Source organism: Giraffa tippelskirchi, chromosome 1 (assembly GCF_054371585.1).
Source record: "Giraffa tippelskirchi isolate mGirTip1 chromosome 1, T2T-mGirTip1v1.2.pri, whole genome shotgun sequence".
Lineage (NCBI taxonomy): Eukaryota > Metazoa > Chordata > Mammalia > Artiodactyla > Giraffidae > Giraffa > Giraffa tippelskirchi.
In genome coordinates this window covers 41,407,791-41,425,319 of record NC_137275.1, presented here as the reverse complement: position 1 = coordinate 41,425,319, position 17,529 = coordinate 41,407,791, and the positions used below count along the sequence as shown (strand labels likewise).

The 17,529-nt window shown below is 41.1% G+C and overlaps 1 protein-coding gene across 5 annotated transcripts; it reads left to right on the top strand.

Moving 5' to 3' along the window:
* Positions 1–1,362: 1,362 nt before the first annotated feature.
* On the top strand, positions 1,363–16,202 carry ARL9 (ARF like GTPase 9). 5 transcript variants are annotated; one of them, XM_081588951.1, is made up of 5 exons: positions 1,363–1,789; positions 5,379–5,541; positions 8,654–8,829; positions 15,237–15,332; positions 16,072–16,202. In XM_081588951.1, exons 1-5 carry the CDS (start codon positions 1,430–1,432, stop codon positions 16,096–16,098), a joined length of 822 nt encoding a protein of 273 aa, XP_081445077.1. In that variant the 5' UTR covers positions 1,363–1,429; the 3' UTR covers positions 16,099–16,202. The 5 variants fall into 5 exon arrangements, with proteins under 5 accessions (XP_081445077.1, XP_081445073.1, XP_081445086.1 ...); XM_081588947.1 differs by lacking the exon at positions 16,072–16,202 and having other exon boundaries at positions 1,363–1,531; positions 1,565–1,789; positions 15,237–15,520; XM_081588960.1 differs by lacking the exon at positions 15,237–15,332.
* The last annotated feature ends 1,327 nt before the right edge of the window (positions 16,203–17,529 follow it).

Genomic DNA, 17,529 nt, shown 5'->3' with positions numbered 1-17,529 from the left:
AGAATCTAGCAGTGAGTATGGATTGGATTAAGATGTGGGGGGGTATTGGCATTTTGCAGAGGCATTCTGCTAGTACATCTAAGAATTTTTTAAACTGAGCATCTAAAATTACCTCTTGCCCCTTCCTGCAAAGCCAGAAAGTTAAACTAAGGTATTGAGAAAACAAAGTTTTCACTGAAAATTCATCATGTGGATACCCATACATAACCAAATTGAAGAGTAAACATTTTTTAAGTTTTGGCTTTTGAGGGAAAAAAAGCTGACACTTTTATTGCCTTTGAAGAAGGGGATCACTCTGGAGCTCTGTTGGGCAGGCTTCCCGCTGTGCAAATGGCACTGGCTTAGCAGGTGGCCCTTCCAAGACTACTTCGGAAACTGCTAACCTTAAAAACAACTTAAGAACTGTTGCATCACTCATGCTTTCTGAAACCTGTTCATTCGTTTCTTTTAAACCTGTTCGGAACTTGGATCTGATGAAGGAAAGTCGGCTTACCACATTAAGATAGTTTTGTTAGATTGTGGACCATACTAAAGAGTGCAGTTGAATGAAATAATAAAAAGGACCATCCGTATACTTCTCATACCACCTTTGCAGAGCCCCGTGGGTATCTAATTTACTACGTATTCGATCATTGGGAACGACAGTTTTGTTTAGTTTTGGTTTTAATCCCTGGTTTTACCAGTAGCTGTGATCCTGGCAGACTAATTTCCAGAGCGATTTTTTTAAGCGAAATGTAACATTTAAAATAAGGGAACCAGTCACATTCCTTTTTTCCTTAAGCATCCTGGATAGCGGCTTTAGACGCTGCTGGTGGACTTAAACAGGACGGGTGGAGGGGAGAGAGAGCAAACTTCACCCTCCAGACTTGTTATTAACGAGGGGAAGGCGGGAAACCCTGGGGCTCTCAGGACTCGGGCGCCTTCTCCAGCGTTCTGGTCGGAGACACGGGCTGGGAGGAGACTGGGGAAGTGAGAGGCTGAGATGGGCGGACGAGAAAGGCCTTTCTGAAACACCCTACCCAGCCCGAGCGCATCTCAACGTGGCGCGCGCTTCCAAGGAAGCGGCACCTGGGGACGCTTTTCCTGCTTCACCGGTCTTTCCCAGCTCCGCGGCCGGCTCTCCCGGGTCGCCTGGCCTGGGCTCGCCCCTTCGCTAGCTCCCACGTCTTACTCTCTTCAATCCGTTTCCCGCCCTCGGTTCGGCGAATCTGCTGCGCGCAGCCCGCTGGCTGGCGAGCGAGCGCAAGATGCCCAAGCTGCAGCCCGGGGCCCTGGGGTGGGGAGGGGCTGGCGGTTACCGCGGGGGCGGTGAACGCCACGGGGACCTACGTCTCCCCCGGCGCTGCCCTGGCAGCGGCGATCACTCCGGCCGGGATCCCGCCCAGCAGCTCCAGCGCGCGGGCGCGCGGGAGGAGGGAAGGAAACCCGGATGGTGGGGATGGAGAGGGGGAAAGTAAAGAGGGAGAAGGGAAAGGAGCCGGAAAAAGAGAAAATTCAGCAAAAAGGAAAGGAGGAGAAAAACAAAAGGAAGGTGGAGAAGGAGAAAATTAAGGAGAAAGAAAAGGGGAAGGAGGAGAAAATTAAGGAAAAGAACGGGAAGGAGAAAAAAGAAAAGGGGAAGGAGGAGAAAATTAAGGAAAAGGAGAACGGGAAGGAGGAGAAAAGTAAGAGAAAAGAGGATGAAAAGAGGCCAGAGCGGGAGACGGAGAAAGAGAAGGAGCAATTCAAGGAAAAAGAAGAGAAAGAGAAGGACAACAGCACATTGATAAATCTCCCGCTGGCGCCGCTGGTAAGAGACCGCTGCCTTGGACGCTCACCCGAGGCCATTGTCCACTGTTTCGCCGGCTCTGTTACGCGCGAGGCCCCTGGTGGGCTCGCGCCGGAAAGAATCCGGTCTCGTTTGCCGGCTTTGTATCCGCGTAAGGAATCGGAATGTGCCAAGCTTCGAACGACCCATCGCGAGCCCCTTCTCGCCCAGCCGCTCGCCCACTCACCCCTAACCCCGACCCTGTGTCCAGTCTAGTGTTGAAGAAGACACCTTGTTGATGTTCACAGCGGTGCTGGGAACAGCCTTTTTTCCAGCGCCGAACACTAGCCCCCAGACCCTCACCACACGAGCTCTCTCTGTTCCAGTCTTTTCTGGGTTTTTTTGGTGGGGGGGGTGGGGGCGGGGCGGGGGAAGGTGTTTCTTTAATTTGTGCAGGATGTGCTTTGGGACTGCCTGGGCGGTCTGGTTACTATTACTCACATTGTTTTCAGACCACCAGCACCAGAAGAGAGGGTCACAAAGGTTTAACTGAGAGGCCTCAGAAACCAGGCTTTGTAGTCATAAAAGGACAGATACGTATGATTCTACTTAGATGGTTTACCTAGTGTATTCAAAATCAGAGTCAAAGAGCAGAATGTTGGGGCCTGGGGGATGGGGGAGTGAGGAGTTTAATGAGTACAGTTTGTTCTACAAGATGAATAGTTATGGGTAGTGGTGATGGTTGCACGGTATTATGAATGGAGTTGATATCATTCTGTGTTTAAAAATGGTTAAGATGGTAAATTTTGTGTTGTGTATGACCCGTGGATGGTGTCCCGCCAGGCTCCTCTATTCTCCAAGCAAGAATACTGGAGTGGGTTGCCATGCTCTTCTCCAGGGCATCTTCCTCCTGCCAGAGATGGAACCCACATCTCTTCTATCTCCTACATTGGCAGGTGGGTCCTTTATCACTAGTGCCACCTGGGAAGCCCTTTATGTTGTGTACTTTGCCACAATTTAAAAATTGGGGGAGAAGAAAAAAAACAAGCATTATTTGGCTCAACTTAGTGGGCTCTGTACTCCTGGAGTTCCTGGGCTCAGAGCTGCTTTCTGGTTCTAAACAATATGAATTATTAACAGAGATTTGATCTCTGGTAAAATAGCCAAAAAATTGATGCTTTCAAACTGTGGTGTTGGAGAAGACTTTTAAGAGTCCCTTGGAAAAAAAAAAAAGAGTCCCTTGGACTGCAAGGAGATCAAATCAGTCAATCCTAAAGGAAATCAACCCTGAATATTCATTGGAAGGATTGATGCTGAAGCTGAAGCACCATTACTTTAGCTACCTGATATGAAGAGCCGACTCATTGGAAAAGACCCTGATGCTGGGAAAGATTGAAGGCAAAAGAAGTCAGCGGAGGATGAGATAGCATCCTCTATAGCATCACCAACTCAGTGGATGTGTCAGAGCAAACTTGGAGATAGTGAAGGACAGAGAAGTCTGGTGTGCTACAGTCCATGGGATTGCAAAGAGTTGGACACGACTTTGAGACTGAACACACAAAACAGACTATATAGATTCACTTATAGTTAAAGGAATAACTTTTAACAAGGAACAGTCGTGTTGAATTACATTTCATGTCTGAACTCTTGGTTTACAATAACCCCAGCTTTTCTTAAGAGATTATAAACATGAGGAAGCTTGTATTTTAGACTAAAAAGTAAGCAAAATATAAAGCATCAGTGACTACAGAATTTCTAAATAGGGTCAGGTTAGTGGCAGCAATGTGATTGGAAAGGGAGTAGGTTTTTATTCACAAAATTCATAAGATCCAAGATGCCATTATTTTAGGTACCACAGAGAAAGAAAAAAAAAAAATGCTTTCAGCCAAAATATGACATACCATAGATTGTAAAGCCCTCATTTCAGAGATGTTAAAATGGGAAAAAAGAAATCTTGGAACTGATAAAATATGTTGGGGTAACCCAAGTGTGGGGCCATTGGTGGAGATAATGAGGGGACACAGTCTACATCTTACAGCCATTTCTTGGTCACCATTGCTTTAAAGCATTCATTTAAAACCATCCAATGACATCCCCTTAGAGCAGCATCTAGTCCCTTTTCCTTACTATGACTCTCTGAGAATGACACTATAACATTTAGATGCAGATGGAAGTGAATGGGGAGGAAGTGGGGATGGATATAGGAAACACCTATGGAAGTACCATTTGCTTTAAGAGCTGTCAAGAATTCACTCCAGGAACAGACATTTACTTTAAAAAATTCTGTTACTCACTAGACAGGTTTCATAAATGATTCCCCGTACATAAGTCTCTATTACAGCAGACCTTAAAACATCTTATTTTTACATAGATCTTCTATATTACAAAGAGAGAGGAGAGACATGGGATGGACGTATAGTGCTGTTGAGGATCATTTTTTTTTTTTAACAGAAATCTTGTCTAAGGTTTCCCTGATGGCTAAGATGGTAAAGAATCTACCTGCAATGTGGGAGATACGGGTTCGATCCCTGGGTCAGGAAGATCCCCTAGAGAAGGGGATGGCAACCCACTCCAGTATTCTTGTCTGGAGAATCCCATGGACAGAGGAGCCTGGCGGACTACAGTCCATAGGATCACAAAGAGTCAGACACGACTGAAGCGACTTAGCACACAGTCTTTGTCTAATGTCAACATTTAGTGTTCAAGCAGAAATGTATAAGATTATTATTTTTAAACCAATGCCCTTGAAGATGTGTACAAGTTTGTTTTTTTTTTCATATATGAGAAACTTCTTTGGTAAGCTGTTTGAGAAATAGAATTCCTGTGAACAGTCTGACTGGGTTGCTCATTTATTACTGTTTACATTGAAGTTTGTACACTAAAAGCCACCTTTCTGAGCACTCTGAACTTTCTGTTTCTCTCTTCATACCAGTCTGTCCTTCTTGCCCCTCAAACACTTGTCATAAAAATTTCTAAGGCTGGTATGCTGGTGGAATACTTCTTCGTAAAGTTTACATATAGTTCATCAGGTTTTAGCATGAGATTTTAATATGACTGGAACTAGTTTAACAATTTTTATAGTCTTTGCCTTTTCATTTAATAATATTTATATTAAAAAGTACATAAGAGAGTAACCTTGCCCTAAGAACTATTAATCTATGATTCAATTTGACGAGACAAGACAGATTAATAATATGAGACCTTAGATGCTTACATGCCAAGTGTCAGAGTCAATACATGGACCAAGAAGGTCCCAAGACCCCAAACAACAAATTGAATTCTCGTGCAGTCTCCAATGGACATGAACTAGGGAAGCCAAGTGAAGTGTGAAAATTGGCCCTGAAAATATGGCACCTCCTATAAATCCTGACATATATATAGTATTTATTTGATAAATTGACCAGGAGTTGGAAGATGGAGAGGAGGTATGCAGTTAATATCACATAAGTAATGACTGATTATATAAAATGCAAACTGACTAGTACAGTTTGTTCTAGACCTATTACATTTTTTTTGCAAAGTTTTATTCTGGTTTACAATTTCACAAATATTATTGGCAAGCGTACTTCCCAGAGCCAAGAAAACAAGGCCCTGATAGCATAGCTTTATTGCCTTATCTTTTGTTTCACAGGAGAAAAATAAGCAGATCCTAGTGCTGGGCCTGGATGGAGCAGGAAAGACCAGTATTCTCCACTTTCTAGCTTTAAACCGAGTCCGGCACAGCGTGGCCCCCACCCAAGGTTTCAATGCAGTGTGCATCAGCACCGAGGACCACCAGATGGAGTTCCTGGAGAGTAAGCGCTCTTTCTCAGTGGCTCTGGGGGTAGCTAATAGCTTATGTAGCCACATGACTGTCAAACCTTAAGCCAGATGCGATATTGTCAACATCACATGGATCCTTGTGAAATGACTGAAAAAATGAATGTGAAATGGATGATGGGTCCTTATGAAATGAAACCCTGGGTCAAGTTTTTCTAGACTTTTCGAATGCATATATGTAGATGGATGCTGGGTGCAGTGTGCGTAAAATCACTTTCTGTTCTTTTTATTTTCTCCTTTTTCCAGTGGTGGTGATAAAAGGGAGTTGAGAGGAAGGCTTTAGCACCTTCTCCTTTAACAGTCTCCCTCCTCCTTCCTAGCCCCCCATAAAAATCCAATCTAAGTAAATACAGTGTGCTTCCTTCTCGAAAATGCAAATATTCACAAACTTCTTATGACCAGATTGCAACATATATACTCTTGTAATCAGATCACAACCAGAAACCCCTACTCTATAGTAATTCTGGAGTCACTGTCTCTAAGAATTTTGCTGTTTCCCAAAGTTGTATCAGATCCTCTTATCTTCTCTTTACACTCTCCCAAATTTATCCATCCAGCCAAACATACCCAAATGTCACCTGACATCTCTACCTGGCTGTCTCATCAGCCTCTCAAATCTAACATTGTCCAAGCAAATGCTTGATATAGCTCCATATCTGTTCCTGTCCCTGTAATCCACTGATCAGTAAATGTCTCCTCACCCATCAAGATGCTCAAGCCAGAGGACCGGGCATTTTCTGTACCCCTACCTCCAGTATACAAGGAAAATGCTATGAATTTTTGCTTTCATCCAGTTGTGAAGAGAAAATGGTGGGCAGAAAAACTGTTAAACCTGTAGGCAAATCTTTCTGATAAAAGCATTATTAGGAATAGAGATTTCCATTTTCTCAGAAGGTATAGAAGAAATAATATTTTTAATGAAATAGATGGCTAAGAAAAGAGTCTCAATATAAAAAGTGAAAAAAGGTGGGGGGAGGGGAGGAAAGGAAAGAGAAAAAAGAGAAGGAAAGGAAGATAGGAAGAAAAAAGAAAAGACTCCAATTAAGGGGGAAAATGGACAGATCTGTTGGAGTGAGGAGTTTCAACATACGTTTGTCAATTATTAATGGAATCAAGGAGAAATAAACTGCAGAGAGTATATAATGTTTGAACACAGTCAACCAATTTGATCTAATGAACAATATAAAATTGTTCAATTAGACAATTTTAGCTTCATCCGAAAGTTAAAATTCACATTCCTCTCAAATGCCCATGGAACAGTAACCAAACACGGACCACTTCCTGGGCCATACAGCTAGTCTTAATGGAGTTTTCAAAGAGGCATCATATAAACCATGTTCTCTAACTATTTTACCATTAAATTAGAAATTAATATCTAGGGACTTCCCTGGTGGTCCAGTGGTTAAGAATCCACATTCCAATACAGGAGATATGGGTTTGATCCCTGGTCGGGGAAGTAAGATCCCACATGCCACGGGACAACAGAGCCCATGCGCCACAACTACTGAGCCCAGGCTCTGGGGCCCTCTCACTCCACCGCTAGAGTGTAGCCTGTAGGACACAGTGGAGATCCCCCACACCACAACGAAGACCGGATGCAGCCAACAATAAATAAGTAAATGAATAATTTTTTTCCAGTCCTGCGCCCTCCCCAATTAATAATTTTTTTAAAAAAAGGAAGTTAATAACTAAAAGATGACAATTCCTATTATACGTGAAATGTCATGGTGTTGGCAAAAAAAATGGGAAACAACATGACCATGCCTGTTTAAGCTCGTATATTAAAGCCACATGAATTACCTAGGTTACATTCTTTTAAAAAATGAAAGCACAAAATACCTCGAAGAATGACCAGCCTGGCTCTCTGTACAAAGGAAAACAAAGGAAAGGCAAATAAAGACCCTTTCCTATTAGTTTTTGAAATGTTTTTGTTAAGTGCCCATATCAGCGGTCTGCATACTTTTTCTGCAAAGGGCTCGAGAGTAGATAACGTAGACTTTGTAGCCACATGATCTCTGTGCTGCTACTCAATATTGCGAAAGCAACCCGAGACCATGTGTGAACAAACCTGCATGTCTGTGTTGTCACACAACTTTACTTGTACTGAAATCCAACTGTGATATAATATAAATGTATTACAAAATGGTATTCTTTTTTTCCCCAAATGTTTAAAAATGTAAAATCTATTTTTTGTTCACGGGCTGTACAAAAACAGGCAGTGAGCCAGGTTTTAGACTGTGGGCCATTGTTTGTCAACTTCTGTCCCAGGAGAAAAATAAAAACTGAATTTATTGTGTCTGTATTATTACCATTCCAAAAAGTTTCTTCTGGGAAGCATCAGCAGAACGAAATAACCCAAAGACATTTTTTTTCTGAGGCAAGTATTCTTGAATACCCACAGGATCATATTAACTTCTAGTGCAAGATCAAAGAAAGGAAATTAGATTTGGGGTTTTGACAAAGGAAAAAAATTGTGCAAGAGAAGCAAGCCAATGACATTTAAATAAGTCCATTTAAGACATTTTAGAGAAACGTGTTTTAACCCACCACCCTGAGTTCTTTTAGTAGACTACTCCTGTTTACTGATCCATACTTGGTAGACACGCACTGGCTGTCATGACTGCTCTGTATAACAGATCAAGAGGCATCCACTGTGGTACAAATTTGCAGTGTAGGACACCTGAGTTTGATCCCTGGGTTGGAAAGATCCCCTGGAGAAGGAAATGGCAACACACTCCAGTATTCTTGCTTGGGAAATCCCATGGACAGAGGAGCCTGGCAGGCTACAGTCCGTGGGGTCACAAGAGTCGGACCCGACTTAGTGACCAAACTACCACCATGCTGGTCCTTTGTGTTCCAGAACTTTAATGGACCACTTGTGGAGGATAAATATCCCCACCAATCATTTCCCCAGAAACATCACTTTGGTTGTTCTCAGAATTGGATCCAGTCTCCCAGAGGTCTTTTATCAGAAGACCTGCAAGTGTTCAGAAAGTATCAAAATGTGCCTTACCTGGCTGCCTCGATGGACTCTTCTGAGATTTGTGTGTGTGTGTGCGTGTCTTCTTCCTTTGCTTTTCTTTGTAGTTGGTGGCAGCGAACCTTTCCGTTCCTATTGGGAAATGTACCTGTCCAAGGGCTTGCTGTTGGTATTTGTGGTGGATTCAGCAGATCACAAAAGATTACCTGAAGCCAAGAAACACCTTCATCAACTAATTGGCACAAACCCAGTCCTTCCTCTGGTTGTGTTTGCAAACAAACAGGTAAAAATCTGTGCAAATATAAAGTGTACTCAATAGTTTTTTTTTATTAATGCAGTAAATGGAAATGTTTACTTTTTGAATTTGATCTTTTTAATTTATTTTTAAAATTTTATTTTTTTAAATTGGAGTATAATTATTTTACAATGTTGTGTTAGTTTCTGCTAACAAAAGTGAATCAGTCCTAATACATAGATACCCCCTTCCTCTTGGACCTCCCTCCCACACCCTATCCCACCCCTCTAGGTCATCACAGAGCACTGAGCTGAGCTTCCTGTGCTTTATAGCAGGTTCCCATTAGCTATCCATTTTGCACATAGTAGTGTATATTTGTTGCTGTTCTTTAGTCACTAAATCATTCCTACTCTTGTGCGACACCATGGACTGTTGTAGCCTGCCAGACTCCTCTGATGGGATTTCCCAGGCAAGAATACTGGAGCAGGTTGCTATTTGCTTCTCCAGGGGATCTTACCCACCCAGGGATCAAACCCACGTTTCCTGCATTGGCAGGTAGATTCTTTACCAATGAGCCACCTGGGAAGCCTGGTAATGTATACATGTCAGTCCTAATCACCCAACTCATCCCACGCTCTCCTTCCCCCTCTATGTCCACAAGTCCATTTTCTCCCTCTGAGTCTCTATTCCTGCCTTGGAAATAGATTCATCTGTACTATTTTTCCAGATTCCACATGTATGTGTTAATATACAATGTATTTCTCTTTCTGACTTACTTTACTCTGTATGACAGACTCTAGGTCCAGCCACATCTCTACAGATGACCCAAAGAAACGTCTGCTTTTAAGAGCTAACTATTCAATAATATGCTGTATGTTCATTTCAATTTATACTATTAGGTCTACTGGAGTATACAATCAGCCCTCCTTATCTGTGAGTCAACCAGCCGTGAAACAGGGGGGAAAAAATTCCATAAAGTTCCAGAAAGTAAAACTCATGTTTGCCACATGTGGGCAGCTATTTTCATAGCATTTACCTTGTATTAGATATTATAAGTAGTCTAGAGATGATTAAAGTATATGGGAGGATGTGCATAGGTTATTTGCAAAAATGACACCATTTTATATAAGGGGCTTGAGCAGATTCTGATGTCTTCTAGGGTCCTGCAACCAATCCCCCCACAGATATCAAGTAAAAGTGAAAGTGTTAGTCACTCAGTCGTGTCTGAACGCTTTTCGACCCCATAGACTGTAGCCCACCAAGCTCCTATGTCCATGGAATTCTCCAGGCAAGAACACTGGAGTGGGTTGCCATTCCGTTCTCCAGGGGATCTTCCCAACCCAGGGATGGAAGCCAGGTCTCCCGCATTGTAGGCAGATTCTTTACTGTCTGAGCCACCAGGAAAGCCCACAGCTGTAAATTCCTTCAGAACAGAGACTCATTCACCTTTGTGTCCCATGTAAAACCTAGTATACCACCTTGTATATAGTAGGAATTCAACAAATATCTGTTAAGTTTAATTAAATATTTACTGACTGTTGAATTGATTTCAACAAAATCTTTTGAGTGCTTACTAAGTATCATGGGCTTCCTGGTGGCTCAGATGGTAAAGAATCTGAGAGACCTGGGTTTGATCCCTGGATCAGGAAGATCCCCTGGAGAAGGGAACGGCAAACCATTCCAGTATTCTTGTCTGGAGAATCCCATGGATGGAGGAGCATGGCAGGCTACAGCCCATGGGGTCGCAAAGAGTTGGACATGACTAAGCGACTAACACACACACACACATACTATGTGTCAGTATACAGAAGTAGTTTTAGATTAGCTAGCCTGACCTGAATTTCACATACATGCATTAAAGTATTAAACACTCACTAAGAAATGGAAACCTTGTGCAGTGTTGGTGGGGATGTCAAATGGTGCAGCTGCTATGAAAAACAGTATGGCAGTTCCTTAAGAAATTAAAAATAGAATTTTCATATAGTCCAGCAGTCCCACTTCTGGGTATATTACCAACAGAATTGAAAGCAGGGACTCAAACAGATGTTTGCACACCCATGCTCATAGCAGAATTATTCCCAGTAGCCAAAAGGTAGAAGCAACCCAAGTGTCCATCCACGCATGAATGGATAAACAAAATGTGGTGTATACGTACAGTGGATATTATTCAGCCTTAAATGTGTCAGGAAATTCTGACACATGCTACACCATGGATGAACTTTAAGGACATTATGCTAAGTGAAATAAGCCAGTCACAAAAGGACAAATACTGTATGATTACACTTTTATGAGGTCTCCTAGAGCAGTTAAGGGCTTCCCTGGTGGCTCAGATGGTTAAAGAATCCACCTGCAATGTGGGAGACCTTGGTTCAGTCCCTGGGTTGGGAAGATCCCCTGGAGGAGGGCATGGCAACCCAGTCCAATATTCTTGCCTGGAGACTCCCCATGGACAGAGGAGCCTGGCAGGCTACAGTCCATGGGGTCACAGAGTTGGACATGACTGAGGGACTAACCACAGAGCAGTTAAAATCAGAGAGACAAAAAATAGTAGTTGCCAAGGGCTGGGGGAGGGAGAAATGGGAAGCTATTGTTTAATGGGTACAGAGTGTCAGTTTAACAAGTTGAAGAGTTCTGAAGATGGTGTACAATAATGTGAATTTACTTAACTGTACACCAAACCGTACACTTCAGAATGGCTAATATGGAAAATTTTGTTATGTGTATCTTACTAAAATAAAAGAAATTAAAAAAAACATTAAACATCTATAGCATTGTGCAGGCATACCTAATTTTATCACACTTCACTTTGTTGTGCTTTGCAGATATTGTGATTTTTACAAATTGAAGATTTGTGGCAACCCTGCATGGAGCAAGTCTATAGGCGCCATTTTCCCAACTGCTTTTTCTCACTTTATGTCTCTTTGTTGCCTTTTGGTAATTCTTGCAATATTTCCAACTTTTAGAATTACTATTATATTTGATATGATGATCTGTGATCAGCGACCTTTGATGTTACTATTGTAAAAAGATTATGACTTGCTGAAGGCTCGGATGATGGTTAGCATTTTTTAGCAATAAGGTATTTTTAAATTAAGGTATATACATATTTTTAGACATAATGCTATCACACACTTAATAGATTACAGTAGTGTTAAAGTAACTTTTCTATGTACCAAGAGACAAAAAAAATTCATGTGACTCGCTTTATTGTGGTATTCACTTTATCGCAGTAGTCTGGAACCAAATTTGTGGTGTCTCTGAAGTGTGCTTGTAATGCTGTAGCCTCTCTCTCAATTGCCAGGCTTATCAGTCATAGAGAGCTCAGTTCCTACCCTTTCTCCCACTCCTATGAGTGAGTGTTTATGGAAGTAAAATAAGTGATTATAATTATAATCTAAAAGTAGGAGCCTATATTAAAGTCCAGCATAAATGCTAGTCCAGCAGATTATTTTTAAAAAAGGCTGGAGTTTTTTTTTTTTTTCAGTGAGCATCTCAAGTACCACAAACTATGAACATTTAGAAGATCATGGTAAATGTAAGTGAGCTGTATAGTATTGCATTGCATGAATATACCACCACTTTACCATTTTCTTGTTGGGCATTTGGGTTATTTCCAATTTTTCATTGTTGTAAAGAGTTATATAGTGAATCTTCATGTATGTGTCTTTTCATAGTTGTGTACCAACAATTCTCTAGTGCACGAGGAATTCCTGGGTTTGGGGATTTGTACCTTGTGGCTCAGCTGGTAAAGAATCTGCCTGCAATGAGGGAGACCTGGGTTCGATCCCTGGGTTGGGAAGATCCCCTAGAGAAAGGAAAGGCTACCCACTCCAGTATTCTGGCCTGGAGAATTCCAAGGACTGAATAGTCCCTGGGGTTGCAAAGAGTTGGACATGACTGAGCACCTTTAACTTTTCTTTCACATATTCAGTTTTACTAGATATTACCAAGTTGCTTTCCAAAGATATTGAACCAATTTATTCTTCCTACCAGCAGTATATGACAGTTTTTATAGCTCTACGCCCTTGTCAATACTTTGTCAAACTTTCATTTTTGCCAGTCTCATGAGAATGACATTTTATTTTATTATTCTAATTTGCATTTCCTTAATTACTGATGAGCCTGAACATTTTTTTCATATGTTCACTGGTTATTAGTTTCAAATTAGTTTCATTCTTTGAAGCAAATTTCCATATCTGTGAATTAGCTTTTAACATCTTTCCCCAAATTCCTATTGGGGTGTTTATCTTTTCTCATTTGAGTTGTAGGAGTCTTTCATATCTTTTGGAAAAATAATCCTGTTTCTGTGACATGCATTACAAATATCTTCTCTGGCAACCTGTTGTTAACATTTTACCTTGTTGTGGTTCTCTTTTTAATACACAGGTTTTCATTTTTAATAGTCCAATTTATCGATACTTTGTGGTTTATATCTCTTCATCAAATTGAATAAATAGGACCATTTGGTGTCAAATTTATAACTTTTACTGGGGTTTAATAATAGAAGGTTTGGATATTCTCAGACAGTAAAGAATCTGCCTGCAATGCAGGAGACCTGGGTTCAATCCCTGGGTCCGGACGATCCCCTGGAGATGGGAATAGCAACCCACTCCTGTATTCTTGCCTGGAGAATTCCATGGACAGAGGAGCCTGGTGGGACACAGTCCCTGAGGTCACAAAGAGTTGGACACAACTGAGCAGCTAACACACATTCTAGTTTAAGGTTATCTTGGTTATTACTCCTTGATCGAAGTAACTTAAGCTTTTAGATGACTCATTGTTTCAAGTTATTACATAAATTTTTTTAAAAGTCATCTTACTATCATTATTCTTTGAGTGATGACATCTATTAGGGCACAATTATGTGAGTGTGGAATACACTTGATATTTATCCCTGATGTTCTTTTATCATTACAAGGAGCCCCTCCTCCCTTCCAACACGCTTCTATTTTCTTCCTATCCAATTCCAATGATGGCATTTCTTTTAACTTGAGACATTGTCCACATGTTACTAGATTCATTAACACAATTGCAGAATTCACTACATGCTCTAAGACTAAATGAATTCAGGTTTCAGACAGGCAATAAAGTGGAAGAACCAGAAAAGGTAATTATACCACATGAAGAAAACCTCACAGACTCACAAGAATTTGATAGGTTCATAATGTTTCAAGAAAAAATGACAATATTGTACTATTTTCAGATAATGCCCTAAAACTTTGGGAGAACACCATGAAACAAAAAGCCAATTACAAATTCAATGTTAAGAGTGAAAATGCTTAAACTTTTGCATAAGACTTAAAAACTGTAACTGAATCTGCATATGTATTTAGGAGAGGGAATATCAGAGGTTATTTGCCATAAATAATCCTTGATGTGTGAGAAGCAAAGAAATATGTTTTGACCTTATCATGCAGCATAAACACATGCTTTTTGTCTCCTCATTTTAATCTCTCCCCTCTCTGCCTCTTCAGATAGGTTTTCCTCCTTTAACCCTTCCCCACTTCTCCATCTCATCCTCTTTCCCTCCACCTGTCCCTTGCCTCTCAGCCTTCTTCACCTACTACTCCATTTTCTAAACTTATTCTGTCCCGGATCCTTTCTCTATCTCCCTCCATCCCCCCCAAATTTGATGTAAAACTTTTTGTTCAGTAGAAATAATTTTTGCAAAAGAAAACTCACATTTGGCAAATGCTATTATCAATAAAATGTTATATGGACAAAAACCAATTAATGAATCAAGCTTCTATTGTAAAGACAAATTAAAAATAATCTTGGAGGGCTTCCCTGATTCTTCAGTGGAAAAGAATCTGCCTGCCAAAGGAGGAGACACAGGTTCGATCCCTGATCCAGCAAGATCCCACATGTCGCAGAGCCACTAAGCCACAACTGTTGAACCTGTGCTCTAAAGCCAGGGAGCCGCAATTACTGAGCCCTTGCACTGCAACTACTGAAGCCCAAGCTCTAGAGCCTGTGTTCTGCGATAAAAGAAGCCACCACGATGAGAAGCCCAAGCACCACAACTAGAGAAGAGCCCCCGCTCGCCACAACTAGAGAAGAAAGAGCCCATGCAGCAACAAAGACCCAGCACAGCCAACAATAAATTAATTAATTAATTAAGTTATTTTAAAAAATTAAAAAATAAATCTTGGGAAAATTCAGACAAAAATGGAAAAACAAAACTAGAAGCAGATCACACTGTTTAGGAAATTGATTAAGGTATTATATTGGCTTAACTTTGTTCCAGAAAATACTCTTTTGATGATAACTCATAAATGCTGATATAATTCCGTGAAAATCTTTATATTCAAACAGCCTTTAGGATCCTAGTAATGGGATTACAATATCCTCGATATTATAATGGAGGTGTGGTCATTGAGAGTAATAAATGTATCTATCCAAAAATGTTGCAAAATAACCAATTTTTTCTCAATTCTTTTTCCATTCTTGTGAAGGATCTTGAAGCAGCCTATCACATTACAGATATCCATGAAGCTTTGGCATTATCTGAGGTGGGAAATGACAGGAAGATGTTCTTGTTCGGAACCCAGGTGACTGAGAATGGCTCAGAGATACCTTCCACCATGCAAGATGCCAGAGACCTAATTGCACACCTGGCTGCAGACATGAATGATCAGGCATAGCCCACTGTGAGACTCATGATTTGGATGTCACCAGGGAACGTGATGTGGCAGGCTAGAAGCCAAAGTTTCCACTTTCAAATAAAAAATAAGCCATTTCCTATTTTCTCAATGCACGACACATATACACATATAAGATAATGTTAATTAAAAGGATCTCTACTTAGATTTTGAACTTTAAAAGTATTGGTAAACAATGTATTTGGAGGGATTTGGATTTTTAATCAACGAAATTAAAGTAAAATTAGCAAGCATTCATCCCATTTGTAGTTTCTCAATGAAATGAGATTTACGTTAAAATATTCTAATAACTTTTCTCTTTTCAAGTAAATCCAGGTGTCTTTCCTTTAAGTGGATCCATTTAACAATGTGGGAAAATAAATCAGGATAGGGCAATAAGAAAAGTAAGCACTATCAAAGTCACATAGAAATACAAATTAACAGCATTCAGAAAGATTAAGAAAGTCTTCTTTCTAACTACCACCAACAGAACACCATAGGGATTTGTGTTTCAACTTCTTTTTTTTTTTATATAGATAAGCTTTATCTTTCCTAGAAATATTTGAGTGATAACTCTGTTTACCTACAGATATGATACAAATCCAACTTTTAACCTTAGTGTCTTGTCCTGATTTCTCTTTTTTTAAAGACTTCCAGTTTCCAGTCCAGCACGTAAGAAGCCTGGAAGCCACGAGGCCATTCTAACAAGTAAAAAGCTGAACAGACTGAAAAATCAGCATTGGAGAGACTAACGAAATATAAAGAATAACAGTTTACCAGTGCAGAGACTTATAATGGGAAACTCCCCATGGGAACCAGTGCCTGCCTGTTAGTCACTCAGTTGTGTCCAACTCTTAGCCACCCATGGGCTGTAGCCCGCCAGGCTCCTCTGTCCATGGGATTCTCCAGGCAAGAATACTAAAGTGAGTTGCCATTCCCTTCTCCAGGGGATCTTTCCAACCCGGGATTGAACCTGAGTCTTCTCTGTATTGCAGGCAGATTCTTTACCACTGAGCCACCAGGGAAGCCCCATTGGGAACTAGTGCCAGGGTAGAAAAACCAGAGCTATAATTGATGAATTGCTGGTTGCTCAGACTACTCTGAAAATTAAAAAATTCTAGGGGAACCCAGTCATAGGAAGGCCCCCAATTTTTTGAGACTTACCTCCAGGACCTTGACCAGATCCCCCCAATAAATATTAGAGAAAAATCCCCTGGTGCTTCCAAGGGAGGGAAAAAAAAAAACCCTTTTGAAATATGCCAGAGCATTCTGTTGTTAACAAGGTCTGCCCTCAGGGGAAGCTAGTTAACCAGTGCCTAGCCTGCTGGAGTATGACTGTGTTCATGTGTGCTTACTTGTGTCCTCTGCAATCCCATGGACTGTGTAGCCTGCCTGGCTCCTCTGTCCATGGGATTTCCCAGGCAAGAATACTGGAGTGGGTTGCCAGTTCCTTCTCCAGGGGATTTTCCCAACCAAGGGATCGAACCTGCTCCTTCTGCATTGGCAGGCAGATTCTTTACCACTGAGCCACCTGGGAATCCCACTCTGGTATTACCAGAGCATAACCAGAGCCTAACTGGCCTGGAGGAAAGGAAATACCCAACTCCAGTCCACTCCAATCATTCTGTTCCACCTAAGAAGGCAGAAAACTAAGACAAGTCTGCAGTCCAGAGGCACAGAGTCTCTAAAAGGCTGATACCTCATCATAGGACTATAGAATATTCTCCCTTCTCCCACCCCCACCTCACCAGCACATTGCTAAAGGCCTGTTTACAGAAGTTCCTTTTACCCAATACATCATGCCTGGCTATCAGGAAAACGACAAGACTTACTAAAAGGAAAAAAACACAGAAGAGACACAGCATGCACTGTACAGAAATGAAGAATGTTTGATGGGCTTGTTAAAAGACTAGACACAGCTGAGGAAAGAATCTCTGAGCTTGAGGATATCTCAATGGAAACTTCCAAAACTGAAAATCTAAAAGAGCAAGGACTAGAAAGACAGAACAGAATATGCAAGGACTGTGGGACAACTACAAAAGTTGCAATATGTGTTTAATGGGAAACCGGAAAGAGAAAAGAAAGGAACAGTAAATATTTGAAACTG

Bases quoted from the DNA above. Each gene is read 5' to 3' on its own strand.
- ARL9 (XM_081588937.1), top strand. From the start codon at position 1,430: ATGGTGGGGATGGAGAGGGGGAAAGTAAAGAGGGAGAAGGGAAAGGAG. The intron at 1,790-5,378 runs GTAAGAGACCGC...TTTGTTTCACAG, and splicing joins ATCTCCCGCTGGCGCCGCTG to GAGAAAAATAAGCAGATCCT. The intron at 5,542-8,653 runs GTAAGCGCTCTT...TTTTCTTTGTAG, and splicing joins CCAGATGGAGTTCCTGGAGA to TTGGTGGCAGCGAACCTTTC.